General features: G+C 50.5%; 3 protein-coding genes across 14 annotated transcripts in view; all 3 read left to right on the top strand.

Annotated features, from left to right (window-relative positions):
- Positions 1 to 10,117, top strand: part of stk38l (serine/threonine kinase 38 like) — a gene marked incomplete at its 3' end in the record, with an annotated part of 387,778 nt that extends 377,661 nt beyond the window's left edge. The window contains 1 exon segment of the mRNA NM_001006752.3: positions 9,526 to 10,117.
- Positions 1 to 11,463, top strand: part of ppfibp1 (PTPRF interacting protein, binding protein 1 (liprin beta 1)) — a 49,325-nt gene extending 37,862 nt beyond the window's left edge. For 6 of the 10 annotated variants that reach the window (XM_031898459.1, XM_031898457.1, XM_031898463.1 and 3 more), the window contains 15 exons: positions 10 to 63; positions 251 to 308; positions 640 to 811; positions 2,647 to 2,679; positions 3,591 to 3,729; positions 5,011 to 5,142; positions 6,622 to 6,772; positions 6,888 to 6,999; positions 8,144 to 8,232; positions 8,890 to 9,012; positions 9,100 to 9,225; positions 9,311 to 9,499; positions 10,577 to 10,756; positions 10,889 to 10,954; positions 11,266 to 11,463. In XM_031898459.1, the coding sequence (XP_031754319.1) occupies positions 10 to 63; positions 251 to 308; positions 640 to 811; positions 2,647 to 2,679; positions 3,591 to 3,729; positions 5,011 to 5,142; positions 6,622 to 6,772; positions 6,888 to 6,999; positions 8,144 to 8,232; positions 8,890 to 9,012; positions 9,100 to 9,225; positions 9,311 to 9,499; positions 10,577 to 10,756; positions 10,889 to 10,954; positions 11,266 to 11,352 (1,711 nt within the window). In that variant the 3' untranslated portion in view covers positions 11,353 to 11,463. The remainder of the gene's footprint in view (positions 1 to 9; positions 64 to 250; positions 309 to 639; positions 812 to 2,646; positions 2,680 to 3,590; positions 3,730 to 5,010; positions 5,143 to 6,621; positions 6,773 to 6,887; positions 7,000 to 8,143; positions 8,233 to 8,889; positions 9,013 to 9,099; positions 9,226 to 9,310; positions 9,500 to 10,576; positions 10,757 to 10,888; positions 10,955 to 11,265) is intronic. The other 4 variants (XM_031898460.1, XM_031898464.1, XM_031898465.1 and 1 more) reach the window with 1 other exon arrangement.
- Positions 11,464 to 14,305: 2,842 nt separating this feature from the next.
- rep15 (RAB15 effector protein) lies at positions 14,306 to 17,149 on the top strand. Of its 3 annotated transcripts, none has more exons than XM_031898455.1 (2): positions 14,306 to 16,169; positions 16,228 to 17,149. In XM_031898455.1, the coding sequence occupies exon 1, from the start codon at positions 15,051 to 15,053 to the stop codon at positions 15,753 to 15,755; it is 705 nt and encodes a 234-aa protein (XP_031754315.1). In that variant the 5' UTR covers positions 14,306 to 15,050; the 3' UTR covers positions 15,756 to 16,169; positions 16,228 to 17,149. The 3 variants fall into 3 exon arrangements, with proteins under 3 accessions (XP_031754315.1, XP_031754316.1, XP_031754314.1); XM_031898456.1 differs by having other exon boundaries at positions 14,306 to 16,227; positions 16,920 to 17,149; XM_031898454.1 differs by having other exon boundaries at positions 14,306 to 16,631; positions 16,747 to 17,149.
- Positions 17,150 to 17,921: the final 772 nt, after the last annotated feature.

The following is a 17,921-nucleotide window of genomic DNA, read 5'->3' as shown; positions in this document are numbered from 1 at the left end:
TTTTCCCAGGGACGGCCAGGCCAGCAGCCCTTCCGCCGAAGCCACGCCCCCACAGACCCCGGGGTAAGTCTGCCAATGGGTATCGCCCAATAGTGCCCGACCAAAACAGCCCTTCCTCCATCTTTGCTGACAGTATGACCACCGGGGGGGGCATACATGACATTGTACTTTGGGGTTTACTTGCCCTTTACTCTCCTGTCTCAATGTATTTTTTTTATGTTTAGTTCCCCTTTAATTTTCATTTGTTCAGATCGCCAGTCTCAAACTCCAGCAGCTTGGATAACCTGAAGAAGGAACCTACAGAACTGGTGAGTGCCCCGGGGGGCGGGGCACAAATCCAGAAATGGGCGGGGCACAAATCCAGAAATGGGCGGGGCATTAGGAGAGTCAATGAAGGCTGTTCCCTTTCGACCAGCTTTGGGCAGGCGTACTTCCCCTTTATATACCCACCCCCCCACCCCCTGCAGGGCCCATTATTAAAACATGCCTGCAGTACTTACCTATTTCCTTACCTCTACTTCCTGGATCTGCTCTAGATTAAGCTCCGCCCCCAGACAGTGGGCAGGGCTTGCTCTGCAGAACTAACTGAATTTCCAGCTGCCGCATCTTCTGATGTGTTTTTCTTGGTTTACCCCTCAGAGAACGGCCTCCCCGGAACCGGGCAAGTTTGAGACCCTCCCCCCGCGGCCCCCCGGCCAAGGAGCGGCCACCGACGACGAGAGTTTCGGCACCCGTAAGGCCCGGTCGTCCTTTGGCCGAGGGTTCTTTAAGATGAAGAATACCAAGAAGACCTCGAGCACCCCCAATCTAGGTATGTAGCACCCCCACCGTGGGGCAACTCTCCTCTACTGACCCCTGCGTGTCGTACGGGTAATGACACTGTGTGTAACTAAGGGGGTGCTGCATGGTTACAGAGCTCGACCTTAAAGGTCAATTTGTGGCTCAGTTGCCCTTAAGGAAAGTTAAGGTTTAGGGGCCCTGAGTCTTCGATATAACTTCGATATAATCTACTCAGCCCCAGACTCTTGGTTGTTAAGGTAGATAACCCGTAGCAACCAGGTAGCAGTTCAACACTGAGAGCGGCAGAACAAAAAAAAAATGTAAAAAGTTGTAAAATGGGTCTCGAGTTGTCTGAACCCTAAAGCACAAGCAGCTTGTGTGTCCCTTCCAGCGAGGGGTTAATGAACAGTTCCAGCATGTGGGCGGCCAAGTCTCCCGGGGGTTAATCTGCTTCTGATTCTTCTGTGGGAATGTGAGAGCCCCTCCCTCTCCCCTGTCAGCAAACTGCCCCCCCCCAGAATATGCAGGTTCTGCCCCCTATCCCATTCCCATCAGCCCCTGCCCCAGTGAGCTTACAATCTAAGGTCCCTATCCCATTCCCATCAGCCCCTGCCCCAGTGAGCTTACAATCTAAGGTCCCTATCCCATTCCCATCAGCCCCTGCCCCAGTGAGCTTACAATCTAATATCCCATTCCCATCAGTCCCTGCCCCAGTGAGCTTACACTCTAAGGTCCCTATCCCATTCCCATCAGTCCCTGCCCTAGTGAGCTTACAATCTAAGGTCCCTATCCCATTCCCATCAGCCCCTGCCCCAGTGAGCTTACAGTCTAAGGTCCCTATCCCATTCCCATCAGTCCCTGCCCCAGTGAGCTTACAATCTAAGGTCCCTATCCCATTCCCATCAGTCCCTGCCCCAGTGAGCTTACAATCTAAGGTCCCTATCCCATTCCCATCAGTCCCTGCCCCAGTGAGCTTACAATCTAAGGTCCCTATCCCATTCCCATCAGTCCCTGCCCCAGTGAGCTTACAATCTAAGGTCCCTATCCCATTCCCATCAGCCCCTGCCCCAGTGAGCTTACAATCTAAGGTCCCTATCCCATTCCCATCAGTCCCTGCCCCAGTGAGCTTACAATCTAAGGTCCCTATCCCATTCCCATCAGTCCCTGCCCCAGTGAGCTTACAATCTAAGGTCCCTATCCCATTCCCATCAGTCCCTGCCCCAGTGAGCTTACAATCTAAGGCCCCTATCACATTCCCATCAGTCCCTGCCCCAGTGAGCTTACAATCTAAGGCCCCTATCACATTCCCATCAGCCCCTGCCCCAGTGAGCTTACAATCTAAGGTCCCTATCCCATTCCCATCAGCCCCTGCCCCAGTGAGCTTACAATCTAAGGTCCCTATCCCATTCCCATCAGCCCCCTGCCCCAGTGAGCTTACAATCTAAGGTCCCTATCCCATTCCCATCAGTCCCTGCCCCAGTGAGCTTACAATCTAAGGTCCCTATTGTTGGATTCATGGCTGCTGTAACACAACAAAGTGTTAAAGGGGAAGTTAAACTGACTAATAATGTTGCAGATCATTATCTCTTTATCATTAAATGATTTCTGGTTTCTAGGGTCAGTGACCCCCCCCCCCCCCATGGCAACCACAATCGGTGTTATCAATGAATTAATAACTTCCAGTGACGTTCATCTCATGTAGTCAGCCTCTCACGGTTGTTAGGATCAGTGACCATAGCAACCAGAAAGCTAGTAGGAATGCGACCGTTTCTCTCTGGCGCCCCCCTGTGTTCGGGTTGCTGTACTGTCTGTTACCAATAACTGTCTCTCTGCACATTCTCCACATTTTTTGTCGGAAATCCGAAGACCGCAGCCGGAGTGCGAGCGCCCCCGCCCTAGGTATAGTAAATTCGCATGTGCCCCTCCCCCCATCGTGCTGTGCCCCTCCCCCCATCGTGCCTCGCTGCCCCTGTACCCACCCATCGCTGTGTTGTGCCCCCCACTAAATCATCCCTAGGATCCATCACTAATTGGTGTGATAATAACCCACGCCCACGGGCGCCGCCCTAACCCCGCCCATAACGCTCATCGTTCTTGGAAAAACGCACTAATGTGGATATTTACCCCCCCATAGAGACGCTATAGCAACCGCTGCCTCGTTTTAAAGGGAAAGTATACTGTGTGTAACCCTTTAGCTGCCGGCCGGCCAACTACCGACTGGCACTTAAGGGGTTGAAAGGTAGGAGGGGGGTGTGGCTTATTCAGCGTACGGGGTGGGAGCTGCCCTATGGAATAACAGGAGAGACCGAGGTGTATTTTCCCTTTGCAATACATTAACCCTTTAGTGCGCTGGAGCAGCCGCTCAACGCTTGGCGCTTAAAGTGACGGCGTCATTGTCGCAATTAATAACGACTTCCGCCATAAGGAGACGTTTGGAAAATAGACTTTGCCTTTAACTTCCCCTGTCTTTGCCCCGTCCAATCCGTAACCAGTATCCCCTACGTGATGTTCTAATCCCGCCCCCTGGGACGGATCCAAACGGAACCAGGGTTCTATTTTCCATAACTCTCCTTATTGGCGGTCGTTAGCAGGAATTAGCGCTGAGGCTCGTTAGTGGCGCGGGGGCAGCTTCTGGGGCAAATTCATTTCGGGGGGGGGACGTTGGAGAAGGAGGAGGTAGGTATCCCAGGATCCTCTGCTCCCCCCGGTGCCTGTTAGGGATTCACTGAGTAGGTTCCGGCTTCACCTGGACCCAATATTCTGCTTTTGTGTGACCCAAACTCTTTCTCCCCCCCCCCCCCGGGACTCAGACACGGAGAAGGGATCCACTGATCACCTGGATCTGGCGCTCTCTTCCCCCAACTCCATGGATGGAGGCAGCACCCACAGCTCCCCCTCCTCCCCCGACTACAAGAAGAAACCGCGAGGGATACGGAAACTGTTTGGGAAGTAGGTACCCGTGCACAGGAAGTAGGGAGGGTCACATGGGTACCGGGAAATACACTCCCCCATGCACAGGAAGCAGAGACAGTCACATGGGTACCGGGAAATACACTCCCCCATGCACAGGAAGCAGAGACAGTCACATGGGTACCGGGAAATACACTCCCCCATGCACAGGAAGCAGAGACAGTCACATGGGTACCGGGAAATACACTCCCCCATAAACAGGAAGTAGGTACAGTCACATGGGTACCAGGAAATAAACTACCCCCCATACACAGGAAGTAGAGATAGTCACAGGAGTACCAGGAAATAAACTCCCCCCCATACACAGGAAGTAGGGATAGTCACAGGAGTACCAGGAAATACACTTCCCTCATACACAGGAAGTAGAGAAATTCATATGAGTACCAGGTAATACACTTCTTACATACACAGGAAGTAGAGAAAGCCACATGAGTACCAAGAACTACACTTCCCTCATACACAGGAAGTAGAGACAGTCACATGAGTACCAGGAAACACACTCCCCCCCCATACTCAGGAAGTGGAGACAGTCACAGGAGTACCAGGAACTACACTTCCCCCATACAGAGGAAGTAGAGACAGTCACATGAGTATCAGGAAATACACTTCCCCCATACACAGGAAGTAGAGAAAGTCACAGGAGTACTAGGAACTACACTTCCCCCATACACAGGAAGTAGAGAAAGTCACATGAGTATCAGGAAATACACTTCCCCCATACACAGGATGCAGAGACAGTCACATGAGTATCAGGAAATACACTTCCCCCATACACAGGAAGTAGAGAAAGTCACATGAGTATCAGGAAATACACTTCCCCCATACACAGGAAGCAGTCACATGAGTATCAGGAAATACACTTCCCCCATACACAGGAAGCAGTCACATGAGTATCAGGAAATACACTTCCCCCAGACACAGGAAGTAGAGAAAGTCACATGAGTATCAGGAAATACACTTCCCCCATACACAGGAAGCAGTCACATGAGTATCAGGAAATACACTTCCCCCAGACACAGGAAGCAGAGACAGTCACATGAGTATCAGGAAATACACTTCCCCCAGACACAGGAAGCAGAGACAGTCACATGAGTATCAGGAAATACACTTCCCCCAGACACAGGAAGCAGTCACATGAGTATCAGGAAATACACTTCCCCCAGACACAGGAAGCAGTCACATGAGTATCAGGAAATACACTCCCCCTTATATGAGTACAGAATGGAACTAATTTTTCAACTCCTGCTGTGTGTGTCTCAGGCTGAAGAGAAGTCAGTCCACGACACTGAACCAGGAGGAGGACCTTCCAGAGGAAGAATTTAAGAGGGGAGGAACGAGATCCACTGCTGGGCCGAGACTTGGCTGGTCCCGTGATCTGGGGCAGGTTAATAGGTGAGCGCTTTTAGCTAGAGGTTCTGTATCAGGTAACGGAGCCCAATAGCACTGGTAATGTACTGGAACTGCATTATATCATACAGAGATATGAACAGGGCTGTTCCTGCTGAATTGTGCTCAGTACAGGGGAATCCCTATGTTCCATAGTTTTATGGTATCTCTCTGTACAGGCTATGGGCAAACTTAGGGGGCTGTTCCTGCTGAATTGTGCTTAGTACAGGGGAATCCCTATGTGCCATAGTTTTATGGTATCTCTCTGTACAGGCTATGGGCAAACTTAGGGGGCTGTTCCTGCTGAATTGTGCTTAGTACAGGGGAATCCCTATGTGCCATAGTTTTATGGTATCTCTCTGTACAGGCTATGGGCAAACTTAGGGGGCTGTTCCTGCTGAATTGTGCTCAGTACAGGGGAATCCCTATGTGCCATAGTTTTATGGTATCTCTCTGTACAGGCTATGGGCAAACTTAGGGGGCTGTTCCTGCTGAATTGTGCTCAGTACAGGGGAATCCCTATGTGCCATAGTTTTATAGTATCTCTCTGTACAGGCTATGGGCAAACTTAGGGGGCTGTTCCTGCAGAATTGTGCTTAGTACAGGGGAATCCCTATGTGCCATAGTTTTATAGTATCTCTCTGTACAGGCTATGGGCAAACTTAGGGGGCTGTTCCTGCTGAATTGTGCTTAGTACAGGGGAATCCCTATGTGCTATAGTTTTATGGTATCTCTCTGTACAGGCTATGAGCAAACTTAGGGGGCTGTTCCTGCTGAATTGTGCTTAGTACAGGGGAATCCCTATGTGCTATAGTTTTATGGTATCTCTCTGTACAGGCTATGAGCAAACTTAGGGGGCTGTTCCTGCTGAATTGTGCTTAGTACAGGGGAATCCCTATGTGCCATAGTTTTATGGTATCTCTCTGTACAGGCTATGGGCAAACTTAGGGGGCTGTTCCTGCTGAATTGTGCTTAGTACAGGGGAATCCCTATGTGCCATAGTTTTATGGTATCTCTCTGTACAGGCTATGGGCAAACTTAGGGGGCTGTTCCTGCTGAATTGTGCTTAGTACAGGGGAATCCCTATGTGCCATAGTTTTATGGTATCTCTCTGTACAGGCTATGGGCAAACTTAGGGGGCTGTTCCTGCTGAATTGTGCTTAGTACAGGGGAATCCCTATGTGCCATAGTTTTATGGTATCTCTCTGTACAGGCTATGGGCAAACTTAGGGGGGCTGTTCCTGCTGAATTGTGCTTAGTACAGGGGAATCCCTATGTGCCATAGTTTTATGGTATCTCTCTGTACAGGCTATGGGCAAACTTAGGGGACTGTTCCTGCTGAATTGTGCTTAGTACAGGGGAATCCCTATGTGCCATAGTTTTATGGTATCTCTCTGTACAGGCTATGGGCAAACTTAGGGGCTGTTCCTGCTGAATTGTGCTTAGTACAGGGGACTAAATGATTCCATGCTGTTCTGCCCCCAGTGAGCTGGACACGCCGTTTGCCAAGTGGACGAAGGAACAAGTGTGCCTGTGGCTGCGGGAGCAGGGGTTGGGCGGGTACGTCGGTAGCGGGAAGCAGTGGATCGTATCGGGACAGACTTTACTTCACGCCTCTCAGCAGGACCTGGAGAAGGTTCGTGTTTATTCAATATTCCCAGTGGTCGTTATAGTAAAATTGCTGCACTGCCGGTTCTGACTCCTGAAACTCTGTAGCAAGTTCTGTCAGTAACTCCGCCCCCTTCCCACAGGAACTGGGGATCAAACACCCGTTGCACAGGAAGAAGCTCCAGTTGGCTCTGCAGTCGCTCGGGTCGGAGGATGAAAGCAACTACGGCAAATTGGACTACAGATGGGTCACCAGTAAGTGCCCGGCCCACGGGCCCCCGGCTGCTCTCGCGTCAGGATTCCCAAAGGCTTCTGGGTGTAAAGTGTCAGCAGAAGGGAGAAATGATTCGGTTATTATGGGGTGTCTGTATGCAGGGGGAGGGGGGCTGGTTCTGCAGATCCCATTGTTCTGTGCCCCCGGCTGCTCTTGAGTCAGGATTCCTAAAGGCTTCTGGGTGTAAAGTGGCAGCAAAAGGGAGAAATGATTTGGTTATTATGGGGTGTCTGTATTCAGGGGGGGGCTGGTTCTGCCGATCACATTGTTCTGTGCCCCCAGCTGCTCTTTCATCAGGATTCCCAAAGGCTTCTGGGCGTAAAGTGGCAGGAAAAGGGAGAAATTATTTGGTTATTATGGGGTGTCTTTATTCAGGGGGGGCTGGTTCTGCCTATCACATTGTTCTGTGCCCCCAGCTGCTCTTGAGTCAGGATTCCCAAAGGCTTCTGGGCGTAAAGTGTCAGCAGAAGGGAGAAATGATTTAGTTATTATGGGGTGTCTGTATGCAGGGGGGGGGCTGGTTCTGCAGATCACATTGTTCTGTAACCCCCAGCTGCTCTCACATCAGGATTCCCAAAGGCTTCTGGGTGTAAAGTGTCAGCAGAAGGGAGAAATGATTTAGTTATTATGGGATGTCTGTATGGGGGGGGCTGGTTCTGTGGATCCCGTTGTTCCGTGCCCCCCGCTGCTCTCGCATCAGGATTCTCAAAGGCTTCTGGGCGTAAAGTGGGAGCAGAGGGGAGAAATGATTTGGTTATTTTGGGGTGTCTGTTTGGGGGGGGGGTGGTTCTGCAGATCACATTGTTCCGTGCCCCCCGCTGCTCTCGCATCAGGATTCCCGAAGGCTTCTGGGTATAAAGTGGCAGCAGAAGGGAGAAATTATTTGGTTATTTTGGGGTGTCTGTATTCAGGGGTGGCTGGTTCTGTCGATCACATTGCTCTGTGCCCCCAGCTACTCTTGTCAGGATTCCCAAAGGCTTCTGGGTATAAAGTGGCAGCAGAAGGGAAAAATGATTTGGTTACTTTGGGTCTCTGTATGGGGGGTGGGGGGCTGGTTCTGCGGATCCTGTTGTTCCGTGCCCCCCCCCCCCCCCCCCCGCTGACGCTGGTTTCTCTGCCCCCCAGGGTGGCTGGACGATATCGGGCTCCCCCAGTACAAGACCCAGTTTGACGACGCCAAGATCGATGGGAGGATGCTGCACTATTTGGCCGTGGTAAGTGGTGCTGGTTCTGCTGCCCAATCGGGTCAGGGGGGCACCAGTGATTCTAATGATTCAAACCAACAGGGGGCAACTGAGTGTTTTCTCACCATCCCATGGGGTAATTGCGGGGATTTGCCCCTAGGGACCCATAACTGCCCCCCACAATGCTTTCCCTGCTTCTCATTCACTTGGAGAGAGGGGTCCCCAGTAGCATGACTTGGGGGGGCCCCAGGAAGTGGGGGATACGCAGGGAGCCGGGATACAGGGAGGAATAGACGGATACTGACACCATCTGGATTCCATATGGACGGGGGCGACAGTAATAGGGCCCCCCCGTGGGATTTGCTCGCTGCTGAGTGGGGGTCGTCAGAAATCAAACTGGGGGGTGCCCAATAGAAACCGTATGTCCATGTTATGACCAATGAGAACATGTGGGCTTACAGCCTGGAATATGGTTTGGCTGAAATTCCCTCATCTCTCAGGGGATGCTGGGAAATGTAGTCCCACGGCAGCTGTAGGCGGGGCCTGGCTCTGTTCCCGTCAGTGATAAGCAGATACTCCCCCCGGGAGCAGGGCTGGGATGTTTCCTGTATGGGCCGGGTCCATTCTGTGCAGCGGAACCAGCGCCACCTAGTGGGCCCAGTATAACAGCACCCTTGTTATTATCAGGATGATCTGCTCTCCCTGAAAGTGGTCAGTGTCCTGCACCATCTCAGCATCAAGAGAGCCATTCAGGTTCTGCGCATCAACGACTTCGAAGCCAACTGTCTGCGCCGACGCCCCTCGGATGAGGTAAGCCCCACCCCCTGTATCCTTACTATACACTGCTGGGGGGTGAATGTGCTGCAGCAGCCCCATGACCCCCTCCTCTCCCCGCAGAGTAACATCAGCCCCTCGGAGGTGGCGCAGTGGACCAACCACAGGGTGATGGAGTGGCTGCGCTCGGTGGATCTGGCCGAATACGCCCCCAATTTGCGGGGGAGCGGCGTGCACGGCGGCCTGATGGCGAGTATATTTCTCATTCGGCGGCCAATCAGATTGCTTGGAGATTGGCTGCGTTTTACTTATTCGTGGGATTTTCCTTCCGCAGGTTCTTGAGCCTCGATTTAATGTGGAGACAATGGCCCAGTTACTTAATATCCCTAGCAACAAGACCCTCCTGCGCCGGCACCTAGCAACCCACTTCAACCTCCTCATTGGCCAACGGGCCCAGATACAGAAACAGGAAGCCCTGGCGTCCCCGGAATATGTGCTCCTGACTGCCACAGCCAAAGTAAAGGTGCGGCCATATTGTGTGCCCAGAACATTCCCTCTCTGTATATTTGTATTTATACATATGGGTAGGGGGTGCCATAGTGTTTCCCTTAGACAGTACAGTATGGGGGTACAGCTTATTGTGTGCCCAGAACATTCCTTCTCTGTATATTTGTATTTATACATATGGGTAGGGGGTGCCATAGTGTTTCCCTTAGACAGTACAGTATGGGGGTACAGCTTATTGTGTGCCCAGAACATTCCCTCTCTGTATATTTGTATTTATACATATGGGTAGGGGGTGCCATAGTGTTTCCCTTAGACAGTACAGTATGGGGGTACAGCTTATTGTGTGCCCAGAACATTCCTTCTCTGTATATTTGTATTTATACATATGGGTAGGGGGTGCCATAGTGTTTCCCTTAGACAGTACAGTATGGGGGTACAGCTTATTGTGTGCCCAGAACATTCCCTCTCTGTATATTTGTATTTATACATATGGGTAGGGGGTGCCATAGTGTTTCCCTTAGACAGTACAGTATGGGGGTACAGCTTATTGTGTGCCCAGAACATTCCTTCTCTGTATATTTGTATTTATACATATGGGTAGGGGGTGCCATAGTGTTTCCCTTAGACAGTACAGTATGGGGGTACAGCTTATTGTGTGCCCAGAACATTCCCTCTCTGTATATTTGTATTTATACATATGGGTAGGGGGTGCCATAGTGTTTCCCTTAGACAGTACAGTATGGGGGTACAGCTTATTGTGTGCCCAGAACATTCCCTCTCTGTATATTTGTATTTATACATATGGGTAGGGGGTGCCATAGTGTTTCCCTTAGACAGTACAGTATGGGGGTACAGCTTATTGTGTGCCCAGAACATTCCCTCTCTGTATATTTGTATTTATACATATGGGTAGGGGGTGCCATAGTGTTTCCCTTAGACAGTACAGTATGGGGGTACAGCTTATTGTGTGCCCAGAACATTCCTTCTCTGTATATTTGTATTTATACATATGGGTAGGGGGTGCCATAGTGTTTCCCTATGATGAGGGCGGAGCCTATAGATTACATATTATGGTTTCTCCCCCCCCCCCAAGCCCAAGAAGCTGACATTCAGTACCTTTGGGACCCTGCGGAAGAGGAAGCAGGAGGAGGCGGAGGAGTACGTGTGCCCGATGGAGTTGGGTCAGACCTCGGGAGACAGTATAATCAAACCCCTGCGGCCGGGGCTGGACCTGCGCATGTTAAACGATGAGGATTTGGACCGACTGGAGCAGGTGAGGGAAACGGCAGTGGATACAGGGAGCAGCCTCCCAGCCGGTGGGACAGTTATGGGATAGAAGGGGGTGAGTCGGGGGGGGGGGATATAAAGGGGGAGAATGTTATTAATGTTGTTGGTTCCCCCCCAGATGGAGGATTCGGAGGGGACAGTGAGGCAAATCGGGGCGTTCTCTGAAGGAATAAACAACCTGACAGTAAGTGCCCCCCCAGGGGTGGCAGGGGGTGGGGGAGCCCCTATTCACATCAGCCCTGTCTCCTGCATTATTTATATCTCCCTGTATTTCTGCGCACTCATTGGCTCTGGCAGGGTGCAAGCTGCCCATTGGCTTGCCTTTCAGCCAATCACAATGAGCGTTTCTGCTTCCTACTCGCCCTTCCCCAACCCCAGCTCTGCTCTGTTCCATTACTCCCAGCTTTTCTGTTCTGCCATTCCCTGTGGTTGCTAGGGCTGCTCCCCCCGGCAACCGCCATATTTTCTCACCCTCCGTGCCGTTTCCGCCCGCAGCACATGCTGAAGGAGGACGACATGTTCAAGGATTACGCCGCCCGGTCGCCGAGCGCCAGCGGGACAGACGAGGATTCCAACGTGTGATGCCCCGCCCCCCGCGCCCCTCGTACCCTCCCACCTCCGGGTGTTAATGGGTTCGAGTAGGAGAGGATGTGCCTTTTGGTTCAGTTGCAATAAAGTAGAATCTGGGGGCCATGATGGGGGTCATTCTATAGAGCGGCAGGGAGCCCCCTATTGGCTGAGATACTCAGTACCACTAAGCTATACATCCCGGGCTGCTCTGCCAATAACCATGGGGTAATTATAGTGCAGAATCTGCACCCCCCCACCTTCTGCCCTTGCCAGAAAGTTCCCCCCATACAGGCACCATGCCCCCCCCCCCCTGTAATTATTTCAGGGGTATGGGGGTAACTATAGTGCAGAATCTGCACTAAGCCCCCCCCCCAACCCTGCCCTTGCTAGAAAGTGCCCCCCCCCCCCATACAGGCACCATGTCCCCCTCTGTAATTACTCCAGGGGTACGGGGGGTACCTATAGTGCAGAATCTGCACCAGCCCCCCCCCCCCCAACCCTGCCCTTGCTAGAAAGTGCCCCCCCCCCCCCCCCCGTAATTACTCCAGGGGTACGGGGGGTACCTATAGTGCAGAATCTGCACCAGCCCCCCCCCCAACCCTGCCCTTGCTAGAAAGTGCCCCCCCCCTGTAATTACTCCAGGGGTATGGGGGGTACCTATAGTGCAGAATCTGCACCAGCCCCCCCCCCCCCCAAACCTGCCCTTGCTAGAAAGTGCCCCCCCCCCCCCCTGTAATTACTCCAGGGGTACGGGGGGTACCTATAGTGCAGAATCTGCACCAGCCCCCCCCCAACCCTGCCGTTGCCAAAAAGTGCCCCCCCCCTGTAATTACTCCAGGGGTATGGGGGGGTAACTATAGTGCAGAATCTGCACCAGGCCCCCCTTCCTCCTGCCCTTGCCAGAAAGTGCCCCCCCATACAGGCACCATGTAGTTATTCCTGGGGTATGGGGGGTAACTATAATGCAAAATCTACACCAGGGTGCCCCCCCCCCCCCCTCCTGCCCTTGCCAGAAAGTGCACCTGTTGCCCCCCCTGTAGTTATTCCAGGGGTATGGGGGTAACTAGAATGCTAAATCTGCACCAGGACCCCCCTTGCCAAAAAGTGCCCCTGCAATCCCCCTCATACAGGCACCATGCCCCCCCCCGTAGTTATTCCAGGGATATGGGGGAGGGTAACAATAGAGGAAGCTGTGGGTCTAATTTACAACCAGACACCCCCCCCCAAAAAAAAATCTCCCAGTCTGCTTATTAACCCTCTCTACCCCATTATAGAGCTAGAAAATAGGGGTACCCCTTGTTCGTGGGGGGGGGGGGGAGTGTATTTCCTGGTACTCATGTGTCAACTTCCTTTCTGGCTAACTAACAGCAGCACTGTCTCGCTTTATGGCAGGGATTCTATATATATATATATACACCCCCCCTTTCCTACCATAGAGCCAGCAAGTTGGACAGAACCTGTTGGGGGGACCTCTCTGGGCTATGGGGGGGTTAAATAATAGACCCCCCCCTTCCTTGTATGAGAGTGATTGGCAGGAAATAGTTAATAGAGGACTATGGGAAGTGCCCCTCCCCCCGTGCAAATGCCAAGAGTAGTGGTTACAGGGCTCCGCCCCAAAAGAGACAGTAAGTGAAACGTTCTTAAAAAAACAATGCGATTACATGGGTGGTAACCATAGCAACCAGTTTAAAATGCCAGGCAGCTTAGAAACAAAGTATCCGCCCCCAAAATGAAGGTCAAGTGACGTGTCCAACAAAAATGACTTCCCCTATAAATCAGAGCCTTCCGTTCCTGTCGCTGAACTGTAACTCGACTCTCCCCGCAGCCAATGGGAGTCGCCGGAACCTATTTTTATAATCTCTTGTTGCCCCCCGATATTTCCCTAACGACCGTGCTGTTATTTTTATAGAGTTTTTTTTTTCTATTTAATAAAACTGTTTATATAAATATATTTCGGGTCACGGCGCCACGGAACCGGCGTTTCCACGTTTGTGTTGTTGAGCCAGCTGGTTACTGGAGCGCCCCCGGTACCCCCCCCCCCTGTATTATATTTATGTGCCATACAAAGGGTTAATAGCACCCTGGGACAAGTTGCCATTTATTATGGTTCGGTTGTGTTTCCAATATCTGGTTGCTAGGGTGCTGCACACCTAGCAACCAGGCCAGATTGAACAGAAAGATGAGTAATAAGCTACATCAGAAAGCAATAACTTTCCCTTATATACTATACCTTCCCTGGGGCCCTGCCCCCCTCCAAGTAGCCCCGCCCCCCCCCCAAGTAGCCCCGCCTCCCTCACATTTCTACTTGTCACTTTGTATCTCTGTGTTTTTATAAAGCAGCTTTCCTATTGGGTGTTGACTGTTACTTTCTTACAGTGACATTTTAAATTCTTGGGGGGGGGGGGGCTGTTTGTGGGGTATTGGGGGGTCAGTTATAACTGACAGTTGTCATTGCCGGGTTCCAAATGTATTGTACAAAGTGACTCCCCCTGTGCCACAATTTTCATGAGTCGGAATTTATATTTGTTGTAATAAATACGCAAATGTTTCACTTGTCTCGTGTGTTCAGCCAAGGGTATGTACCCCCTACTGTCAATGATAAGGATATTAGCAGTCACTGAGGGGTTCTGTGCCCCCCATATAAAGGCACAAGGCTGCAGGCTGAGTTATACAGGGAACTCTGAGTATCACTCATGTATTATAAGGGATAATGTACCCCCTACTGTAAATGATAAGGATATTAGCAGTCACTGAGGGGTTCTGTGCCCCCCATATAAAGGCACAAGGCTGCAGGCTGAGTTATACAGGGAACTCTGAGTATCACTCATGTATTATAAGGGATAATGTACCCCCTACTGTAAATGATAAGGATATTAGCAGTCACTGAGGGGTTCTGTGCCCCCCATATAAAGGCACAAGGCTGCAGGCTGAGTTATACAGGGAACTCTGAGTATCACTCATGTATTATAAGGGATACTGTACCCCCTACTGTAAATGATAAGGACACAGCTGACGTCCCCACACTCGGTATATAAGGATATCGGTTACAGGGATATTATACAGATTACAATGACACTTGGGGACAATGTGCCACGTCGCTAGGGAAGAGCTGTTCTGCCTATTAGAACACTAAATCCTACGGGGCAATTAAAGCCCTTAATACCCCCCTCCGGCACCGACTCATGTGCGACTCGGCTGCGTCACCGCGTTGCACTTACCCTTTAATTAGCAGCGCTAGTGACAAACCTTAACCCCCAGTTAAAGACATTGCGGTGCCTGGTTTAACCCTACGATACCCAGCCCCTACCTGCTCGCTAAGGATTGTGGGAGCTGCAGTCCTACAGCAGTTGGGGCCCCTCCCTCTGGCTAAATAAATACGTGCCAGGATGCCGAACCCCCGGCTGCCACGATGCTGACGATTTTCTGGGCCAGACTCCTTTTATTGTACTGATTAGAGGGGACAACGCCCGACACTCCCCGGTACCGGGGCAGATCCAATTACCTGCCCTACATTATGCTTGTATTCGTAGGGACGCTGTAGAACCTAGAGCCCTGTACGGTTGCTAGGGGCAGTAGCCCTAGCAACCTGTTTGCGAAAGTCGCCCTTCCAGTTTGGGACCGGTCCCACCTACTGGGCAGATAAGGGCCGGCCCATAGTTCGGATCTATAAGGAACTCCTGGTTGTGCCTGGGAGTCCAGTCCTGAGGAAGATGGGTCAGAACCAGTCGGTACCGGAGACGAACCCCCAGTCGGACATTGTCTGTGAGATATTCAGCCAGGCGGTGGTTCACGCCTCCCAAAAGCTCAAAGATTACCTCGGTTTCGAAGACCCATTTGGGTCGTTCCGTCCCGGTACCGACACCTTGAACGAACTCTTCCTGGTCAACTTCATCAACTTCTGCCTGGAGAAGGGAGTGGAGGAGCGAATCGCCACCAACAAGATGACCCAGCAGCAGTCCGCCTTGTTCGGGGTCGACTGGATCTGGACCCTGTCCGGTTCCGATAAGGCGGTGAAGCTTCAGATCGCGGTGCAAGCCTTCCAGATAGCGGAGTTGGACCCCAAGGAGTCCGGTACCCAAGGCAAAGCCCCCAAGGAGGTCCAATCGCCCGTCGGGGCTTCCAAGGACAAGAACCGGTTGGAGAAGCTGGAAGAGTTCTGCCGCCTGGTGGGTTCCGACTGTTTGGGTTTATTCATGGTGTATGGACTCCCGGGGAAGCCCAAGGATATCAGGGGGGTTCTGTTGGACTGTGTGAAAAGGGACATGAGGAAAAACGCTGCTTTGGGGGAGCAGGTTCTGTACCGGTACCTCCAGAACACCGACACCTTCCTGCCGACCCGGGACCTGCTGGACACCTGTATGGGAAGGAAGAACGGGCAGCTCGGTATCGGGAAGGTCTACATCAACTTCCTATAGCGGAACCGGTCCCTCGGCCCAAACCGACCCAATGGCTGGTTCCGACCAAAGCTGAGGAATTGTATGGGGCAGTGGGGGCAATAGTGGGTTATTTGCCCTCGTCTGAATTATGGAGTCCTCTTTATTAAACCCCACCCCCTCCTACTCAGTGAGGTCACTTCAACTGATGACATCATAGCGCCACTGAATTGTCATTGGATGATGTCACTACCTGTGACTGACTGGGCTGGATTCCAATTGGTCCCTTTATCCACTCTACTGTATGGGCACAGGGATCATGCCAACTGGACCGGTGTTGGGTTCCGACTCATGAACAGAGACTGTGTAGTTGTATAAAATGTTTATATTTTATTTCATGTTCTGACTCATGAGCAGAGACTGTGTAGTTGTATAAAATGTTTCCCTGCATTTCGGGTTCCGACTCATGAGCAGAGACTGTGTAGTTGTATAAAATGTTTATACTTTATTTCAGGTTCCGACTCATGAGCAGAGACTGTGTAGTTGTATAAAATGTTTATACTTTATTTCAGGTTCCGACTCATGAGCAGAGACTGTGTAGTTGTATAAAATGTTTCCCTGCATTTCGGGTTCCGACTCATGAGCAGAGACTGTGTAGTTGTATAAAATGTTTCTACTTTATTTCAGGTTCCGACTCATGAGCAGAGACTGTGTAGTTGTATAAAATGTTTCCCTGCATTTCGGGTTCCGACTCATGAGCAGAGACTGTGTAGTTGTATAAAATGTTTGCCCAGCATTTCAGGTTCCGACTCATGAGCAGAGACTGTGTAGTTGTATAAAATGTTTATACTTCATTTCAGGTTCCGACTCATGAGCAGAGACTGTGTAGTTGTATAAAATGTTTATACTTCATTTCAGGTTCCAACTCATGAGCAGAGACTGTGTAGTTGTATAAAATGTTTCCCTGCATTTCGGGTTCCGACTCATGAGCAGAGACTGTGTAGTTGTATAAAATGTTTGCCCAGCATTTCAGGTTCCGACTCATGAGCAGAGACTGTGTAGTTGTATAAAATGTTTATACTTCATTTCAGGTTCCGACTCATGAGCAGAGACTGTGTAGTTGTATAAATGTTTATACTTCATTTCAGGTTCCGACTCATGAGCAGAGACTGTGTAGTTGTATAAAATGTTTGCCCAGCATTTCAGGTTCCGACTCATGAGCAGAGACTGTGTAGTTGTATAAAATGTTTCCCTGCATTTCGGGTTCCGACTCATGAGCAGAGACTGTGTAGTTGTATAAAATGTTTGCCCAGCATTTCAGGTTCCGACTCATGAGCAGAGACTGTGTAGTTGTATAAAATGTTTATACTTCATTTCAGGTTCCGACTCATGAGCAGAGACTGTGTAGTTGTATAAAATGTTTATACTTCATTTCAGGTTCCGACTCATGAGCAGAGACTGTGTAGTTGTATAAAATGTTTGCCCAGCATTTCAGGTTCCGACTCATGAGCAGAGACTGTGTAGTTGTATAAAATGTTTCTACTGCATTTCAGGTTCCGACTCATGAGCAGAGACTGTGTAGTTGTATAAAATGTTTCTACTGCATTTCAGGTTCCGACTCATAAACATTTTATACAACTACACAGTCTCTGCTCATGAGTCGGAACCTGAAATAAAGTATAAACATTTTATACAACTTCACAGTCTCTGCTCATGAGTCGGAACCTGAAATGCTGGGCAAACATTTTATACAACTACACAGTCTCTGCTCATGAGTCGGAACCTGAAATGAAGTATAAACATTTTATACAACTACACAGTCTCTGCTCATACTTTATTTCAGGTTCCGACTCATGAGCAGAGACTGTGAAGTTGTATAAAATGTTTATACTTTATTTCAGGTTCTGACTCATGAGCAGAGACTGTGAAGTTGTATAAAATGTTTATACTTTATTTCAGGTTCCGACTCATGAGCAGAGACTGTGTAGTTGTATAAAATGTTTCCCTGTATTTCAGGTTCCGACTCATGAGCAGAGACTGTGTAGTTGTAGCTATAATAATATATTTTTGGCTTATTTTCCCTTTAAAGAGCAGGACTCTGATTGACCTACTGGGGCCCCTGTACTAATGGTGTCAGTGGGCCGGCCCATAGGCAGAACCTTGGTCACATTGTTACCCCGGCTGGGGTACTTATGTGTATATTTACCC

The sequence above is a fragment of the Xenopus tropicalis genome, chromosome 3, assembly GCF_000004195.4.
Source record: "Xenopus tropicalis strain Nigerian chromosome 3, UCB_Xtro_10.0, whole genome shotgun sequence".
NCBI lineage: Eukaryota > Metazoa > Chordata > Amphibia > Anura > Pipidae > Xenopus > Xenopus tropicalis.
The sequence above is the reverse complement of the archived record's forward strand: the minus strand, read 5'-3'. Positions and strand labels throughout refer to the sequence as shown.

Excerpts from the sequence above, each read along its gene's own strand:
- rep15 (XM_031898455.1), top strand. The coding sequence starts at position 15,051 with ATGGGTCAGAACCAGTCGGTACCGGAGACGAACCCCCAGTCGGACATT.